The sequence below is a fragment of the Erithacus rubecula genome (genome assembly GCF_903797595.1).
Source record: "Erithacus rubecula genome assembly, chromosome: 4".
In the NCBI taxonomy this organism is placed as follows: domain Eukaryota; kingdom Metazoa; phylum Chordata; class Aves; order Passeriformes; family Muscicapidae; genus Erithacus; species Erithacus rubecula.
The window spans coordinates 57124253-57143688 of record NC_136686.1 but is presented as its reverse complement, the minus strand read 5'-3'; the positions used below and the strand labels follow the sequence as shown (position 1 = coordinate 57143688).

Sequence of the window (19436 nt, the reverse complement as noted above, 5' to 3'; positions counted from 1 at the left end):
GAACTCCAGCAGATCAGAGTTTCATTTTTCTGTACTTTTGTTTCCTTTCTCTTTTGTTCTTCTTCTACTGGAACACGACTTAGTGAGCTGATAGGAGAAATGAGGAAGACTATAAGCCATACTAAAAGTACTAAAAGTCGTTTTTCATAGACATGTCTGTGAAAGTTTTACACTGGTAGATAAGCTTATTAGTATATTTTATAGCATTTTTATTGCCATTGATTATCCTTTGTGCCACCTTTACTGTTTTAACAACTGTTTACTGTCAGATGACTCATTGCTTTCAGCCATATGGGAGGAAAAATAAAAAACCCCACATTTACTGAGTGTACCATATGTGTATGCTATGTAGGGTGTTGTAGGACTGGAAAAAGTCTAAGGAAGAACTTCCTGGAGTCTGGAAAGGGCAGATGATAATACCACTTGAGAATCTTCCAGTGAGGAAGAGAAAAGCCAGTGCAGAGTTTGTATAAAATGCCTTGTAATATTCCTCTGTGGTTGTGATTGCATACATTATTCAAAGGAAATAAATACAACTGAGAAGCAGCTTTTCTGGTTTTGCTGATCTCTTGCCTGAAAAGTCAGGCAAAGTGCCTCATTGTATGTAAAGTCTTTAAAATAAATTAATTTCCTGGACGCACATTAGTTGCTCATGCATTTTAGATTGAACCATCGCCTTTCTATTGACATATTAAAGCAAATAAAATTATCTGAAAAAGAGGAATGTTCAGATCTTGTGGTTTTGTTTGTTCAACTGGGCAAAACTCTTATTACAATATTTTAAAATAGCTTGCCCAAATATTAACTTGTTATTTTCTTTAATACCCTCATGTTTTGTCTCCCTGCTATTTCTCTGTATTGAACCATTATCTTTTTTTCAGGGGTTGAAAGTACACAAAGTCCACTGGTTCTCCAGAGCAGTGCAGTGAATTTGCAGGAGGCTGGACTGTTGCAGCAAGTTTCCAGATCATCCAAAGGTCTGTCACATAATTTTGACCAAGCTAAGATGTTCACTAATTTGTCACTGAACAGCCTCTTTTTTTTTTTTTTTTTTTTCCTTCTGCACTGCTCAGGTACCTGTGATCAAAAAACCTCCTAAAAATTAAGCACATGATTCAGCTGAACATGTATCTGTAGCAAACATAATTCATGTTCAGACAGGTCTAGTCCAGAAGCAGATGTGCAGGATGTAAGAGCTCAGTGGTATATATGATACTTTTCTCAGATGAGGAGAAGCTCTGATAACTGGAATTGGTTAACCTGAAGACAAGGAAGCCCAGGCAGGAAGTTATTGCTCTCTACAACTACCTGAAAGAAGGCTGTGGGCAGCAGTCTCTTCTCCCAAGTAGCAAAGTATAGGACAAGAGGAAATGGCCTCAAGCTGCAACCAGGTGAGGTTTATATTGGATATAATGAAAAATTTCTGCACTGAAAGGGTTGTCAGGCATGGCACAGGATGCCCAGAGAAGTGGCAGAGTCACCATCCCTGGAGTTATTAAAAGGGTGTGCAGATGTGGTGCTTAGGGACATGGTTTTGTGGCAGGCTTTGGCACTGCTGGGTTAACAGCTGGCCTTGATGTTAAAGGTCTTTTCCAGACTTAATAGTTCTATGATTTTAAGAATTGCCAGCTTATTCTGCTTGAAACAAGTTTCCTTATGTGCCACACTCTTGTTCTCAGAGCTTGGAAATGGTGGTTTACATTTTTTTGTTTGCAGATAAAGCTAGAGTGTGTATTGGTCTGTGGTCCTATTTCATTCACTGTGCCAGGACCTGTTCCAAGGACCATGTTATGCCCATAGGTGGCACAGGGAGATCTCTCGGTGTTAAGTGTGATGTGCTAAATATTTAAACTAACATTAACATTTGCTTTAGGATCTAGGTATTTAGTGGAAGAATTTGGTTTATGATTTCATGTAAAGCCCACATGGCTTGAAAAGTCTAACATCAGAATTCTTTGTTGACATTATCTTTATTGAAGCATGGATCTTTAGCTTGGTTCACCATAAAGTGAAGCATTTTATTTATGATAATAGACAGTTTAGGGCTATAGGGGCATTATAACGTTGCTGGTGTAGATACAACTTTATCAGAAGATACAAACATGACCCGCAATAGAAACAAACACCAAAGAGAACACAATGAAACGTTCACTGTTTACAAATCACTTCATTACTACAGACACCAAATGGCAGTTACTGTAAGTAAATCAGTTTCATAGAACTGACTACATTTAGACAGGGAATTGGGAATTTCTGTTTGGGGCTTAATCCACAAATCCTTAGTAGAAAAAGGTTTAATGCCAAGCATTCTTTTTTTATCCACAAAACAATGCTAACCAACAGACATATCAAAGAATAAGACCGAAGGATATCAACGCCTTTACAACTACTTTTGCAATTATCTTCTGGATTAGGTACTTTGATGATTTTTTTAATACATTTTGTAAGAAGGTAAATAGCCCAAAAAATCAGCAGCAAAAATATTACAACAACAAAACAAGTAAATACAGTGCCAATGTGTCATGTTGTAGAAGATAATACAAAGAGGACAAACAATGATAACTTAATCATAGAAAATGACACAGAGCTGAAATACAGTGCACTTAAATAACTATGTGACAATGTTAAATTCTGTATTTAGTACGTAGGTTTTTATAAACAAAAAATCTGAAAAGTCTTTGTGCTTAAACTTTTTGTCCTGTTAAACAGAGTTAGTTGCTTACTTCCAATACTGCCACTGTAACTGATAGTACAACAGATCACAATTTTCACAGACACATCAACATTAAAACATTTACCTATGAGAAAATAAGTCACTTCTCATTAGTTCACAGTGCGAAAAAGTGGTGTACACTCTGTCTTGAAGAAGGCTTTCAGTTATTCATCAAGCCAGTTGCAGAAAAGTCCTGATACCAGATGCAGTGCTAGATTTAATGAATGGAAAGCAACACATCACATGTTGGGAGAAAAAAAATAAATTTCTCATTTCTTCATGGATATCGTCTAAGTGACCTTCGTCTTCTGTTGTAGAAATGCCTGAGCCCATGTTGCCGTGAAAAATTCATCATGTAATTTTGTTTGCGAGTGCTGTTGAAATCAAAGGGTGAAAGAAGAGTGTCAGTTTCTTTAATATGTAGTGTTAACTTTTTGTAGCAGTGAGCTAGTGGGACCAATTCTTCTTTGTCCTTGCACAACTTTTCAAGTCTGTTCCAACTGATGTGAAGCACACTCTGTTTAACTGAAAAGGTGCAAGGCAATTGAGAATCTGTCCCACTTGGCTTCCATTTACTATAATTGTCTTAGGGAAAGGTTAAGAGCTTTCAGCTAATGAAAACTGGTGCTGCCTAGGGCCAGATTCACTAAAACTGTAGGGATGCTTCATAGCATTTCTCTACAGGGGTTTTATATTCCAGTTACCCTTCTGTCAGATCTCCCATTTGTGAGTTCAATGAATGTTTTCACTAGTGAATTTTGACTGCGAGTAAGAAGTGAATACTCGCAATGTAGTAAGTCATACTTTATAGTGCAGAAACTTATTTTTAGTGAAAATGGCCCTTAGGAAAAAGGAGTGATTGCATGCTTTGCAAAATACCTATGATATGATTCTCCACAAGCAAAACCAGCTTTTGTTGTAGCAATCTATTTTAACCTAAAACAATCTAACAGAATTATGCCCTTTTCATAAGCTAATCTTGAACAAAACTGACTAAATTGATTAATAGTTGTCATGTCAAAATCTAAATTATAAACCTCTAAGCAAGTGCAAGTAATTTCCTGATTAATTTTCCAGGGCTCTGCAATTTTTAGGTTGGCCTTTTTTTTCTTTTTTGATGTTTTTCTTTGTTTGTTTTTGTTTTGTTTTTGTTTTTCCCCACTGGCATGTATATACAAGAATGAAATAAAGACCAGCTCCTGGAGACAATGAGAGAAAACAAATGTACACATGGCACAACTTCTGGCACTGTCATAGTAAGGTGGAGCTCTAGAGCATGTGGCAATTGAGAGAGGGGTTCATGCTAACTTATTCAAGTGAAATTCAAGGAAAGGTTTGTCCTGATTTGTTTTGTGTGAGAGATTGATAGTGCTGAGTTTATGTAACTTTAATGTCACTTGGTAGCTTGAGTGGAAAGCAGCACTGAACATCAGTCTTCATTCTGGTCCTGAAGTCATCAGGGTAGAAGGTCACCCTCACTCCAATGCCAGATGTGTCACTGATGAAGGCAGGAGGGAAATTATGGCCCCAAACCCACTCCTGACAGTGGCTGCCATTGGTCATGAAAGTTGAAGTTCTTAATTTTTCCTTCCCTTTAATTCCCATTGCCTGGAAAGTGGGTGGTTCTTCAGACACAGGCCCTTCAAGGCCACATCCCACCTCTCAGGAGAGCATCCTAACCATGAGGTGAGGATAGAGCACCTATCTGCTGGGAGAAGGCTACTCTGCAGCCAAAATACAACAGATGGGCCTGGAGAAAGCACAGCCCAACTCTGAGCAGCTTTGCTCTGGGTACATGAGACCAAACAGAGCCTGCCAGAAAAAAACTGCCATTTCTGGACCTGGTTAAATTTAGGAGTGAGCTTGGTTTTAAGAGCCTCAGCTTGGACAAGACTTGGACAGATGGGGCACATGCTGAGCTGCAGCCCTTGGTCCAGGAGCCTTTTCTATCCTGCCTTAGGTCTGCTAATGTTCAGCAACAGCTCAGTAGAGATGTTCAGGACTCATTTTGGACACTGCTATGTGCACCTGGCCACTATTTCACTTTGAATGACAAACCATTTTTTTATCTGGCCTTAAAAGGATGATGAAGATGTTTAAAAGAATGAACAAAAGAAGAAAGGAAAACAAAGAATTTAAAAAAGGAACAAAGAAATGCTTACCTAGTAATGTAGAAGGGTTTTATTTTTTTTTTAATGTATATAATTTTATTCCATTGGAAGATGATTAAGGTGTTAGAAAGAAGCATACAGTCATGCCTTACACACCACAGCAGTGTGGTGTGTGAAAAATAAGAGAAATCTATATTCTTGGGAACTAAATATTTTTTTTTCCTTGCATTAATGTAGTTCAGACTTGTCCTCACTGACATGAGACAGACTTTTCAACTACTGGTTGGATGTCACAGAAAAACTTGATATCTGCTGTAGAAATGCTATGATTTTCACTCTTTCCATAGGTGTATACCCTATGCTTTGTAGTATTGAATCATATTGCACCACAAAATCAGAGTAGGTCTATATTTATATTTTTTTAATTGATTTCATATATCGTATGTATTTATACATTTTTATAGGAGGCAAGTGCTGTATAAGAGATCAATAATGCTTTATAAAATCACAAGAATAGTTATATAATATAGCCTGCAAGAGTACTTGCACATTCCTTGCATTTTGTGGATGCAAAAATGTTTTCATACTAGTAGAGATTTTGATTTTAATTTTTATTTACACTGAATGATTAAAGGCTTCACCATACTTTTGCTGTTGTTTTCTTGTTCAGAACACCCAAAATATGCTGGGCAGCATCAAGCTGTATTAGGAATAGATCCTTCCATAATGAAGGGTGTGGTTTTCAGAATCAGTGGCAACTTGAAGACTGCTTTGTGTGTAATGGACTGGTCAGCACCTGCTGAGCTTTCTGTCTTTTTTTTTTTGCATTCACTGAACCATCAGTCAATCAGAGAAGTTCAGATCCAAAGTATTATCTATGTATTACTGATGGAGTACAAAGCAAAAAAGCAATTAACAGGAGTGACTCCTGCCACTGGCTGACTGTATAATCTGTTTGACAGTTTTGAGTGCACTACTAAAAAATAAACAGAAATTAATACTGCTTTAATTTATGTAGGAAACCCTAAAAAATGTTCCAATGAACTACCTGTAATTGTGCTAGTTGGATGAAAGCAGTATGCAGCCAATACAGAAGACCAAAGACAAAACTATCTAGGGCATGTTCAAAAGAATACCTACAATAAAGTAATTTATGAGAAGGAGTCTCTCTGGACTAAAGTCGCTTTAGTCTTTAGTAGAGCATTATGTTTATTGCATGTTTCCTGAATTGCAATTTTAACTACAAGGCTGCAATTTAAAGTTTATGAAAATGGAACACAGCCAAACAGAATGAAAAATACGCAGTACTTAACCCCAGTTGATACTAGTGTCATTCATTATTTGTGTGTTTTTAATTGACAAAGCACAAAACAGGATCAAAATAGGAACAAAAATATTTGGATAACAAAATTAAATATGAAAAAATCCTTAAAACACAGCAAAGGTATGTCCCTCAAGACTAGGTCTGGAGTAAATCCCTCAAGACTAGGTTTGGAGTAAATTTTGCTGTTGAATTACAAATGCTTTGTTAGGCAGGTACTGTAATGAAAAAAGTTATGTGCTCTGACTGAAGTTCTGAGGGCTCATATCAATGGCAAATTTGGCTTTGGTGGAGTCAACACTTGAACCCAGAGCTCAGTAACTACACTGGTTAGTGGTATCTATTAACTGCAACAGCACAAAGCAGCTTACAGCAGGGTTAGATGAAATGAAAGCTCTGTCTGGGGACACTGGTTCTGTGTCTAAGGGGCAGGTGTGGCTATGCCACCGTGCAGACTGACTGACATGGACTGCCTGACTGCAGCTGCACCTCTGTGGCCAGTTATTGAAGAAAAATGAGGGAATTCCCCCTTGGCTGCCCACACAATGCTCTGGGTGCCCCCATTGACAGGTCTCACTGTACCCTATCAGAAGCAGAAAAAGGAGCAAGTCCTTCCCACCACAGCCTTGGTGAAATTCCCACAATCTCCTGAGCAATTTCTGCTAAGTTTAACTCCTCCCAGTGCTCACTGAGGAAGTGCTGCAGGATCAGGGCCCTCAGGAGCTGTGACACATCTCAAGAGCATAAATGATTTTCCACCAACCCACCATTGACAAAACTTTATCAAAGAGCTGTAGCTGTAACAGAAACATACATTTAATACTGATTCAGGGAAAGTACTTACCTTATTCTAGTGTAAAACCAATGACAGCAAACAATGAAATACAACACAAGTTAGAAAATGCCTTTCAATGCATGCAGCACTGTGATTAGTCATAAAACCCTGATGAGGTTTAGAGGCAATATAGGACTTTTCATCTCTTTTGAAAATAAAAATTGAACAAATTATTTCCTCAGATTTCAAATCAATGTTTAGATTTTTATTTTCTATAAAATTCAGCATGCACATTTTAGAAACATAATAGAAATGTAATAGAAGCACAAACCGCATTGTATTAAATTTGGCATAAATGTTGTAAATATTCAGATAGTCACCTAGTGTTTGAACTACTTATGTTCTTTATCATAAATATATTGATTTTTAATTTAAATGCTTTTTCCAAATCTTTGCTTTTTACTAAAAAAAGGAAGCAGATAAAAATGCTTTTCCACATGAGCACTTCTTGTTAAATCTAGAATATATAATTTACATTTTAATATTCCAAAATAGGGATAAACATTATTTGCATCAAATGCAATATAACTTCTCACTAAACCATTTGTGCCAAAAATGTGAGAATATCTCAAAAATGAAGAGCATGGAGTGATGGCTATGGAGGGATTCATTCTGTTATCTATCAGTTAACCATAAAATAGTAGGTGTGGATAACATTTCTTGCATTCCTTGTACAACGTAAATTCCTTTGGATCACATAACAAGTTTTGGGGTGAAGACAACAATATCAGACCCTTAGTGTTCATCTTATAACTGTCCTTTATTTCTTGGTACCTTTGACTTTGAATTAAGTTAATGAGATGTCTCTAAGGGCCTGCCCTATACACAAAGCAATGGCAGTTGTGTAATGCACATGCAAAGAAGTGTGAGGTGTGTGTGCAGTGGGCAGGCTGAGAGCTGTGCTTCCAGAGAAAAACAATGTGCAAATGAAATGCAGAATTGGACATGGGCTCTTCTTAGGGCAGAAATATGGGGCACAGAAAAAACACTCTTTCTTAAGACTGGGATAAAATATTTTTTTATCCTAAGAAGATCCACATGGAACACATGAGAAAAGCTTTCTTTACAAATGGAGAGAAAAAATGCTGCACTAATGAGGAATAATCAGCACTAGCTATAAAAGGGATGGGACAACTTAATAACTTGTATCCTCTCCCCACCATAGGACAGATATCAACTGTTGCTAAGTTGGGCAAGACCAATCTAATGTATAACATTGTCAGCACAGGTATTTGGTTTCACCTGTTTAAAATAGGTGCTCAATTTAAGCACCATTTGCAGCTGCATCACAATCTTAAAAATACTGCTTTTTATTGAGTAATTCAAATAGATCATTGGAAAGTGGAATGATTTTAAGTAAGGTACAGAAGCATCCATCTTTGGCCAGTTTTATCACTGCCAGGTATTTTGCATGCATGTATAAATTGCAGGTTGATTTTTTTCCCCCAGCAATTTTCTTGGGAGGAAAAGGGAATCAAAGAAATGGCATCCTGAAAGGCATGTTTGCTGGTGAGAGGATGGTGGCCCTTGACTCAGAAACCTGTTGAACTGAACAGTGTCATGACACTGCTATGTGTCAGCTGTAGAGTATCTGTACTACGACTTGGCAGCTAGGCCTGTGACAGAATTGATTTCAAATCTTTGGATTGCTGAGAAGAGTTGGGCCATGAATGCATATATTCACAGACATGCCCCTGGGGTGAGCACTGTAGGCAGGAGCAGGGACATCCTCTATTTTGGACGGGAAATAAAATCAAGAAAATTCTTATTTGCTTTACATTCCTACAGATCAGCTCTCCCTGTTAGCAGGTGCCCTCCCTGCTTGCCCTCTTACTCCAGCCCTTAGTCTGCTCTAGGAGAGCATGGTTCACTTGCCCATGGGCTGAGGAAAAGCTGGCACAGCACCTGGGGGTGCACCTGGGGGTGCAGCAGCCAAGCCAACATGTAGGCTGGGAAAATCAGACCTCTGTCAGTCCACAGGCTAGTGAAGAAACCACTAGAGGAGATGTGTGGAAAGCCAGGAATTGATGTCCCAAACCACACCTCCCAGTGTAGGTTGGCTCCTCATTCTAACACCTCACAGGCTGGGGTTTTCCTGCTGCATCAACATGAGTACACAGGTCACAAACATGAAAATCTAGCACTGAAACCAGGGAGAGTGAGGATAATTTTATTGATCTGGAGAGGTGTATGGGTCTCATCCAGGTGGGTAGTGGAATGCAGGGTTGTAAGAGGACTGAATACAGACTCTGTTGGACATGAACCATCAGCAGGTTTTTAATCTAAGGATGTGCATGGCTGTCTGAGACCAGGCCAGAGTTCCAACAGAAATTACTTCCAATTTAGAAGGCACAGATATTTCATAAAGTATCCCAGCTTTGGGATGAATAAGCCAGATAAAAGCCTACCAACTCTACCAATTCCGTATGGAAGGGAAGAGGTAATTACAGAACCCTGAATGGGTTAAGTTCAGGCTGTGCCTCTCTGCAGGCCTGACTGAGAGCCCTGGGGTGGCTATTGCCCACAGAGCTCTCCCCTGGCAATCTTGATGGGAAGAGAGACCACCCAGAGGACTCTGCCTCTTCACCTCTTGCTGGAGAGCTGCCTGGGAAAGGGGGCTTGTTCTTCCCAGGAGCAGGCAGTCCTTCTGTACCCTTGGAAAAGGAAGGAATATTAAAAATGAAAGCCAAGTCTTATCCCTAATACTCACAGTGTGATTTCTGGTAGCCCTGATGTGTGCAGGATCATCTAGGGTAAGTACTAACAAATACTGATCCTTGATCCCTTCTGATACTCCGAAGTCACCATGGAGGTGACTAAGTGTCTTCATAATTTAACAGGTGAAGAAACTGAAGTTCTGGGGGTAAAGTTATCAGTGTGAGGAGGCCAAGTGAAATAGCAGTTACAGAAAAACCCAGGTGAGAACATTTATTGATAAAGAAGTTGCAGGTTACTTGCAAATAAATTTGAGGATGCCTAAAGAATATTTTGATGAATTACCATGTGAAGATAGAACTTAAGCAAAACAGAGGAATTAAAGGCACATGTCAAGTCTGAGCACATGCCAGCATAGGAAGCAGATGCACTATGGCATGTAATTCTGCCCTTCCTGAGAGCAGCATGTCTCATGTGTTGCAGTTAGCAGGGACTGGAACTCTACATCTGCCCTTTGGGAAGTCAGATGTCATGGCACTGTATTTCACAGGACTTGGTAAGGGAGCAGTCAGTCCAGTTTGGTCTGTCTTTCTCTGTGGACTGTACCAGATGTCACTTGGACAGGGTGGAAATCCTCTGTCTCTAGCCTGATATTTAGGGCAATTTTCAGAGGAGCCTTAAAGCTCTTTAACAGGACTAAAATAATAGAAGGGAGGAGACACTGTCTGCCTGCCTGGTTTTCCTTCTCTTTCTAAGGTGTGATTACTTGCTTTGGCCATTCTAGTATAACATATCTCACATGATCTGTTGTTACCACTCAGCTTGGGTGTTTTCTAGTCTACAGCCTGGCAGATCTCCTTGTCAGAGAAGTTCTCCACATTTCAGCCTCAGAATAACTTTTTAAAGATCTGTTCTATTCCTACTTATGGCCACTAATTCAGTGATTGGATTGATGGGTAACATGCTTTTTTTTCTCTTACATGGTGTGTTCTGTTCATTTTATTTTTAAGGTAGAAAGACATGAATATTTCAGAATAACCAGTTCCCTTTTCCATGGTTTCCTAAACATGGTGAACTTCCTGAAGGCTCATACTCTTCCATATCTTTCCTGATGCAGCATCATACAGCCATTCATTAACTAAAACAGGAGTCATACCCATCTCTCTCCTCTGTTCCCTCCAGTTTTAAGCTTAATGTTATGGAAGCAGAGCCCAGCAAGGTGTGTAAAAGCAGCGGAGGGTGTAGTTACTCAGTGTTGGGACCAGTTTGGTTTGGGGTTGATATGAGTGCCATGCAAGCTGGTGCTTCTTGGTGGAAAGAAGAGCAGGACTAACTAGCAATCAGACAATTCACTTTGCTATTGTTACAAAACATTACTTGCAGTGCCTCTGCTAATTCAGAAACCTCATAGCTATAATTACACAGTCTGGAGGTTATCTAAGCCTAATTTCTTCATTGCTTGTTTTTAAATTGTTCAATAAAAAGAATGTTTGAACCTATCTATGGAGCAGGCTCGCCTCTCTCTGCCAACCACTGCCAGCGATGAGTTCCTGCCCGGGAAGCCACTAGCATTTCACTTCTACTGGAACTAAATTGTTAGAGAAAGAGCAGGTCATCTCTTCGTGATGCAACACAGGAAAAACGGGTAAGCTGCCAGCGAAACCCATCTCAAGAATGGGACAATCAGGAGGGTGCAGACTTGATAAAATCTTGACAAGGGGATGAATATAGAGCTCGGACCATAGGAACCTGATATAGTGAACCCTGTTTCTGAACAGTATCCTTCTTACTAAAAAAAGGAAATGAATAAGGCATTAGTTGCTAACACAAATTTTTAAGAGGCACAACAACATTACTTTGTGCAATGAACAATACAGAAGAATTTTTTTTTTATCTTTGAAAGGATATAGATTAGCCTTAAATGGCAGCACAGTGTTGAACAGGAATATCCTTTCTTATGTCCCAGCAAAATAGTTTTTTAATAGTCATTGCTGCATTACAGGACCACTGCAATACTTGGAGGTGATAAAGCCCCACTTTCCCTCCTGCATTTTTCCACTATCCACAACACACCCCCCTGCTGTGACACTTACTTTGTGTCCATCTTAACTACTGACTGTTGCAGTCAGGGCAGAGCATCAGGAAAGATAGGATTTTAAAAGTTTCCCTTTGAGAAAGGATTCCCTGGGCCACAGTGGTTCTTAATGTGCTTAATACTCATGTCATGCTGGAGAAAGTTCAGTGCTTTCTGAGGTGGGGTGGGATGAGGTAAAGCTGATACTCACAGGACGACTTCTACGTGGTCCAAAGCCCACTGATCATGACCTGTTCCGTTGTGACGGGGCTGCCACCAGCGCAGTAAGACTCCTTTCATTCGTGCCTCCCTGTCACACAAACACAAGAGTCTGTGAGAGCTCCAGGCTATTGCTGTGTTGCATATCCTTATCTATCCCCAAACAGAACTAAGAGCAAAGTCAAATAGTTTCTTTGTCAACGAACATCAACGTGTAAAACACTTAATAGTTAAAAATGCACACAGGTAGGGAGGATTTTCCCCTTATCTTCAAAACAAATATTTTTTTTTGTATTTATTTTAAGTGCTTTGATAAACACTAGCCTGGAATTTCTTAATCAGCCTTCCCCTTAAATCTGCTTCTTTTTTTACCCTCTCATCAACCTTTTTTTTTCAACAGTGAAAATGCAAAGATGGGTTATTTTTTAGCAGAAGTGTAATTTGTACACTTAGAGGCAATGAAATGTGACTGGGTACTCACAAGGGAACATTATAAGACACTCTTTGGGCTTGTATAAAGTCCTTTGGCTGATGCTGTGCAATTACTTGCCATGTAATTCCATTATTTACACTGTATTGGAGGAGCACTGCCTTGTCTACAGTGTTAGGATCACTCAGATTGGTATTGCAACTGTCTGTTTGTGAAATACTTCCAATTTGCAAAACAAACATAATTTTGCTGTAAAACACAGAGAGAAAAGGTATTTTCAATATGCAAAATTATTCAAACAGGAACAATAGTATTTCTAGGTTTATTGCAGTTACCTTATCAAAACTTGTAGCATTTTCAAGAATCGTTACTTTAATATGCAAAATAAACTGTTCTCTTATCTTTAAAACACAGCTCTCCTTTCAAAATAATAGTTTACTATGTATAACCTATTGTTGCAAGCAGGATCCAATTTTGCAATATATCTGCACAAAACTGAGATGGATAAAAATGCAAATGTAAATGAGTGTATGAAAAGTTTAAAAGGGACAAATAAAGGTCGAATATTAAAAGGTACCTAAAATATATATATCATATTCTACCTGGGTGTTCAAATAAGAAAAGAAGAGCCTCATTTATATCTGGCTCATTGGCCAATTCATCCTATTTCTAATCTTGCTTTGGACAACTAAATATAAGCCAGCCATGAAAGCTGTCACTCTGCTAAGAGCCAGCACAGGCTGCTTACATTTATTTTTCCATGGCCAAAGAGGCTCAAGAGATGAAAAAGATACTCCTGTTCATTGCCAGGTGAATATAATTCTATTTGACAACTGAAATGGGAAAATGATCCTGTAATTACTAAATAACATCTTTAGTCATAACCATTGTGGAGGCACATACAAACATGGGATTTGTCTTATCAGATCAGGCACCAGTCCAGGCAGTCTGGTGTCCAGTCTTTGCCAACAGCTTCATTGTCAGTGCTGGCTTGCATAGACAGTGCTCTGTTGGGCATGATGAAAACATCTGACCTTTTCATCTGACATCCTCACTCTCCATCTCCCAAATCAGTCACAAAGCCCTAATGTCTTCTGCCAGCACATCCAACTGCATGGCAGAGCCAGATCAGTCCATCCTCATCTGTACTGGCCCACATACATGCTAAGAGTTTCCTTTCTCATGAATTGTTAAAATAGCTGTTTAGGCTCGAACTATTACCTTGCTCGGGTGAGATCCAGAGGCTTGGTCACAGCTTGTCTTACTTGACATCCATTAAAATAGAGTGAATCTCCATGGGCATAGGGGGCCAGCTGTCCACATCCATTCCCTATCACTCCCCCCTGAATGGTTTCCCAGTTTATTTCAGTGACTCTTTCAGATTCAAAATTATCTTTAATATAACTTGGCAGATCATGGCTAAAAACAGAGCAGTCATCACCTAAAAATGACAGTGAAGTTGTAAAACACACAAAAATAGAAAGAATGAAGAAAATTGAGTTACAGGTCATTATAATTCCTTTCAAGGTTGTGGCTCAATATACAGTGTGAGGACAGCCTGAATCTATTTCAGCAGATCCATTAATAATGTGCACATTGATATACAGCAGTAATTTTTACAAAATTGAGGCTGTGAGTCTAATTTTTACAGCAGCATAACTACACGAACTGCAATACAGTTTCTCCTGTTTTGCAATTATGCCAACAGGAGAAACCTCAAATTGCTGATTGAAGGCAAATATGTCTAAAAACTCAGAACATATCTGATCTTTTGAAGTTATGAAGCTCTCCTGGAAGACATTAAACACTGGCTCCACTCCCACAAAGCACTTAGAGCTTTCCAAGGGCACTCAGGTACCATTAGGCATGTGCTTAGCTGCACTGAGGGCTTAGAGCAGAACACTCTGTCCTGATGGGGCACAAAGTCCCTTACAGATGCCAGTCACTAACATCTGGATCCCATCTGCACATCCTCTGGGATGCACCCCTGGAAGGAGCACAGGGTGGAAGCCGATTCTGGCATCAAGTAGCCATGTTCTGCCTTCAGTAAAAGCTGGATGGATTTTACATACAGTAACAGATGGGAGAGACTTCTGAGTCAATATGGAAAGAATAAGGAGAGGGGAAAGTTGTTATTTGGAGCCCTGACAAATTATTAATTTTGAATTTGTTACTCAGACATTCCAGTGATAAAATTTGGACATGATACATCACTTTGTATCACTGTTTAATTTTGGGCTAGACTAGACTGTAGTTGATGGACAAGAGAGAAATGAAGAAATGGAACCTTGGAATCCTTCATCACAGATGCAAATGGCTCCAGTTGTGCAATACCCGTGGCCACTGCAGAGCTTTGGGCATGCTTCCCCAATGTACACGTGATCGATTGCCCAGCTCTGCTTCTCTAGCTCTTCTCCCTTCTGAATCCACCTGAACTGGGTTGCACTGCAAATATGAAAATACAAACACTGTATTAGGATACATAGCAATTTAACACATCTCTAATACACCAGCAGCGAATATAACCAAAAATGTAATGTGAGGGGGCTGTGACTTCAGTAACTGGAACTACTCTGCTACATCATTGGCAGTAGTGACTTCTATTAACAAAAAGCTTTCTGAAGAACATGAGTTATGCATCAAATCTAAATCTGCAAATAAGGAATCATTTTTAATTCACCAATTGTTCCTAATAAACCGTGCCAGCAAGACAGCTGTTGTTTTATAGGTCCACAGTGAGCTGACCTTTCAGTAACCTACCTGGATGAGACATGGTCAGGCAGCTGAATAGTTATTCTTCTCCACATGGAGCTGTTGACAGAATTATAGATGGTAGCTTCATGGAATTGAAATGGGGAGCAGCCAATGCTATTAGACGAGGAAGGAAGGCAGTGTGTCTGGACAAGTTGCCACGAGTCTGTCCTGTAGGAAGCAAAAAAAAAAAAAAAGAAAAATGTTTTGGAACAACTGAAAAAATAATGAAAGGAAAACAGGTTATTTCTAAGGGCCATGACATTGCCTGTCTTACTAAACAAACATGAGAGATTGTCAGCAATAGTTTCCATGCTCTGAAGCCACAAATAAACAAGAGGTGAGAGGCCAAAGCACAGGTGCAGCCAGGGAGGATGTCTGAGTGTTGTGGAGCCCTTGGTGGGGTACTGCCAGCAGGGTGGTACAGACAGCTGCTCTGGGCTGCATGACAGAAGGAGTTATTTAGGAGGCTGCTCCTTAACCTCTTTCTTACAGTGGTCAGAAGAGTCCCAACAGAATTTGCTGCCTTTTCACCCACAGTTATTTGAGCACAGAATATACCTTAATTTTTACAAATTACAACATGCTGCTATTCTACAGCACGAGGCAGTGTTATTGTTAGCTAGTTAAACGACCAATTTGGAGTTAAGTAACTCCCACTTCATTACAGCTTGATCCTGTATCCTACTAAAAGAGTTTCCTACAAATGTGTTTTCCTGTGAGCACATTTTTAACAGGAACATGCTCATGACTGTAACTACAAGCTCAATGCCATGAATCTGTCAAATATCTGGCATAAATTATAAAGAGAATTTATGGGAGTTATGTAGACAAATCCCAGTGCTTGCACACAGGATTTGTTCAGATTCTCTTACAACATGAATAGCAAAGCAATTGGTTTAATAAATAGAAACTCTCTATATTTTCAATGTCATACTATTTTTTTTTTCAGGTCTGTGTATTCTGCTGTCATTTACCTGGCATCCTTTGTATACTCCAGCATCACTGAGTGAAGGTCCCCACAAGAATTTGCCTCACAGCCAACCACGATCTATAGCACAAATAAAATCAACTGCTATAACAAGAGAGGTAGACATTTAAAGTGATATATAATCAAGCTATGTTCTCCTTTTTTTGTTTCTTTATTGGGTGTATGAGTGATTGTCAACTTAGAACTTGGGCAAAATCCATCAAAAGTGGATGGAAAACAAAAGACAGTGTACTTAAGATACTGTTTTTACTTAAAGAATTTTGCTTCCTTGCTAGTGTAATTTCCTTACAGAATCCCAACACTTAATTTCTAGAGTCCAAACTAAATATCTGAACAAACATAGTTTCTGAAACAAGATATATAGTAGTTCCTTGGCATTTCCAAGAGCGAAGCACCTATGAAATTTAAAATTCATGATGATAAACACGTGGACATAAATTTTAAATCAGTCCAGTTTAGGAACAGAATTATTCTGAATATTTAAAACAATAGACATATTTGTTCCATATTACAGCAGAAAGATTGTAGTACCCAGTGTATATTACTGATTTGATAATCCAATTCTAAATTTCAAAACCAAACAGAAGCCATGATAGAGCTGAGTTCTTAGTTTAGAAATAAAATCTTTGCTGTGAGCAGTGAAGAAAAACGAGGAAAAGATTAGGAAAGAAAAACTCTGCAGTAAGGGTTTAGTATTATGAACAACTAAATGCTGATGGGTTATCGTAATTTTGGTCTTAAAATAGAGGAAAAAGATGATAGGCTGGGTAAAATATGCATTTTGGAGGCAGTCTTGCCATTCAGTAGTAAAAAATTAAAGATATCATTTCTTTGGCATGGTGAGTTGGGAAGCAGTGCTTTAGAGATTATATTAGACAGTCAGTATAAAATAGGGAGTGACATTGAGAAAAAGTGAAAATATTGATCAGTGGAAGATGGAAAATTCTGGAACTATCTTGTCAAACAGAAGACCAAGAAAAAAACATACTAAGAAAATGGATTAGTATTTTGATAACCCTATTTTCATGTTAGTTCCTGGCTTATTTAAGACAGGGTTCTTGGGGAATGGCCAAGAACATTTCTGGAAAACAACTACTTGTTGCCTTTGGCCCTGTGTAGAATTCTACCTTAAATAAAATTAAAATACTCAGAAATGTTTCTCTGATGGTTTAGGTTATTTGCCATGACACAAGAAGCAGAAGGGGTGCTTCTACTTGAGCTTACTTTCATTTTCCATATGACATTCTTCTCCAGCCTTCTTCTCCCTTACCTTTTCTGTTCCTTCACAAATTAGGGGACATTAACTTATTCTGCATGGCATCTATTCTCATCTTAGAAAATAATTCCTACTGTATCTGATGATCCAGTAATTTCAGGAAAAAGATATTAGACTTCCCATTCCTCTGACTAACCCCAAAAGCACACAGATAGTCTGAGTGTTTTGACATTTTACATTCATGCAACCTTTCTGATTCTCATTACCTACACTTCATATTTTCCTATAATTGCTAGTAAAAAGTCAGTATTAATTATTCATCCAGTTGAGCATCCTACTTTGAAGAAGAATAATTCCTGGAGACACATTAGATGAATTTTCATTTTGTTCTTTACTTTGGAGAGAGAGAACATTTCTTACTTTAAACTGCATCATGTATCCTGGCTGTATAATGAGCTCCCTGGAGGACAGGATGTTGTGTGTTTTATCCTTTTTCTTATTTGGCCAGTAGAGATGGAATGATGGATTTCCACAGAACCCTGCAGTTCTGACTGCATTAGGGTAAAAGCTCCAGTTTTCTTCATGAGAGGTGCCTTCTATTAAGATAAATTAAATACAATTACTGCATTGTCTTGGTAAACATCAAGGCTTAGTAATGAATCCACAGAATCACTAGACAGTGATATGGACACTACATTTATGCTATCTGTAATGACACACAGTAAGCTACAAAGTGACATAATAAAGAACCTCATTGCCAAAGAGGTAATTAAAATGTTTAAATAATGGTACTTTTAAATAATATGGTGAGGTAAAAGCATAATACCAGAAATTTAGATGAAATTAGTTGGACTAAAATAAAAATTTTTGTGTATATACATGTGCGCACACACATCTGAGTATACATGTATGTGTGTGTGTATATATATATATATATATATATATTTGCACACTTCTATTAATAGCATGAAGAATAGCATATAAACAGCATTAGTCTACAAAATGAAAAATGTGCAGAGTTCAAATAAAAGAAAGTCTGCTTGCAAGCTCACAGGGCTCAGGTAAGACAAGAACAGATAATGCCAGACAAGAGCTGAGCGGTGGCAGCCTGTTTTACCATCATCAAAGGTGTCCACCAGCTGGCTGGGGTTGATCTCTGCTCCCCCGATGAGGATGTTATCCAGAGCCCACTGTGCCCTGTCGGGGCCGGGCACCACCATCCCGCCGCTGAGGGCGAAGGGCTGCCACCAGCGCAGGCGCGTGGTGTTGGTCAGCGCGCGCTCCGGCAGCAGGATGTAGTCGTGCCTCACCGAGATGTACTTCTGGTAATCCATCTCATGGAGCAAAGTCCAGGATATGCCTGCAATGAAAAGATGCAGGTTTAATAATAGAGCTAAGCATATGGCAGAACCATCTAATGGATTGAAGTAAGATAATCGGAAATAAAATTAATATCTATGGTCTTCTGATAGAGCTTAACTTGTAAGGATTGTTGGTGACTGTTACTCACTGCAAGAGTAATCCTGTAATTGTAAAATGGAATAATCAACTTGGGTGGAAGCCACTCATTAAGGAAATAAGGCAGGAAGATTACAGAAAACTTCTGAGCAATATATGGAAATTTTAGATGGGGGAAAAAAATCTTTACATGGACAAAAATAGCTTTACGATTAAGAATTAGCTTTTTATTTTGGATCTCTGACAACTTTTCAAGTATTCATGGTGGATGGATACAGAACCAGACTGTAGCTCAGCTGTAAATACAGCATGTACTTGCCTCCATCAATGGAATAGTCTAGCAGCACTCCTTCCTTTCTGCAAGTTGGTCTGTGGCATGTTGTCATGTTGTTTTCACTCCCAATTCTCCCCCAGTACTGTAGAAACCTAAAAGTAAATGTATATAATCACATCTATTAGACTTGCACAATGAGAGGTTGATTTCTGTTAACAGACATACTGAAACTGTTCCAAATGCTGGTGTTTTTAAGTAAGTAACATTGATGCACAAATACTACAAAGGTTTCCAAAAGCATTGTCTAGTAATTTCCATGGGAACCTCATGGAATTCAGCTAAGAACTGCCCCTGGGAGGGATTAACTCATTGCAAATATACCAGCTAG

At 38.8% G+C, this 19436-nt stretch overlaps 1 protein-coding gene across 1 annotated transcript in view; it reads right to left on the bottom strand.

The window, feature by feature from the left end:
- Nucleotides 1-1915: 1915 nt before the first annotated feature.
- RELN (reelin) overlaps nucleotides 1916-19436 on the bottom strand; it is a 270757-nt gene continuing 253236 nt past the window's right edge. The window contains exons 55-64 of the mRNA XM_079303527.1: nucleotides 19094-19200; nucleotides 18434-18676; nucleotides 17737-17912; nucleotides 16087-16160; nucleotides 15119-15280; nucleotides 14646-14803; nucleotides 13580-13799; nucleotides 12410-12607; nucleotides 11921-12019; nucleotides 1916-3087 (exon numbers count right to left, since the gene is read on the bottom strand). Of these exons, the coding sequence (XP_079159653.1) occupies nucleotides 2991-3087; nucleotides 11921-12019; nucleotides 12410-12607; nucleotides 13580-13799; nucleotides 14646-14803; nucleotides 15119-15280; nucleotides 16087-16160; nucleotides 17737-17912; nucleotides 18434-18676; nucleotides 19094-19200 (1534 nt within the window). The 3' untranslated portion in view covers nucleotides 1916-2990. The remainder of the gene's footprint in view (nucleotides 3088-11920; nucleotides 12020-12409; nucleotides 12608-13579; nucleotides 13800-14645; nucleotides 14804-15118; nucleotides 15281-16086; nucleotides 16161-17736; nucleotides 17913-18433; nucleotides 18677-19093; nucleotides 19201-19436) is intronic.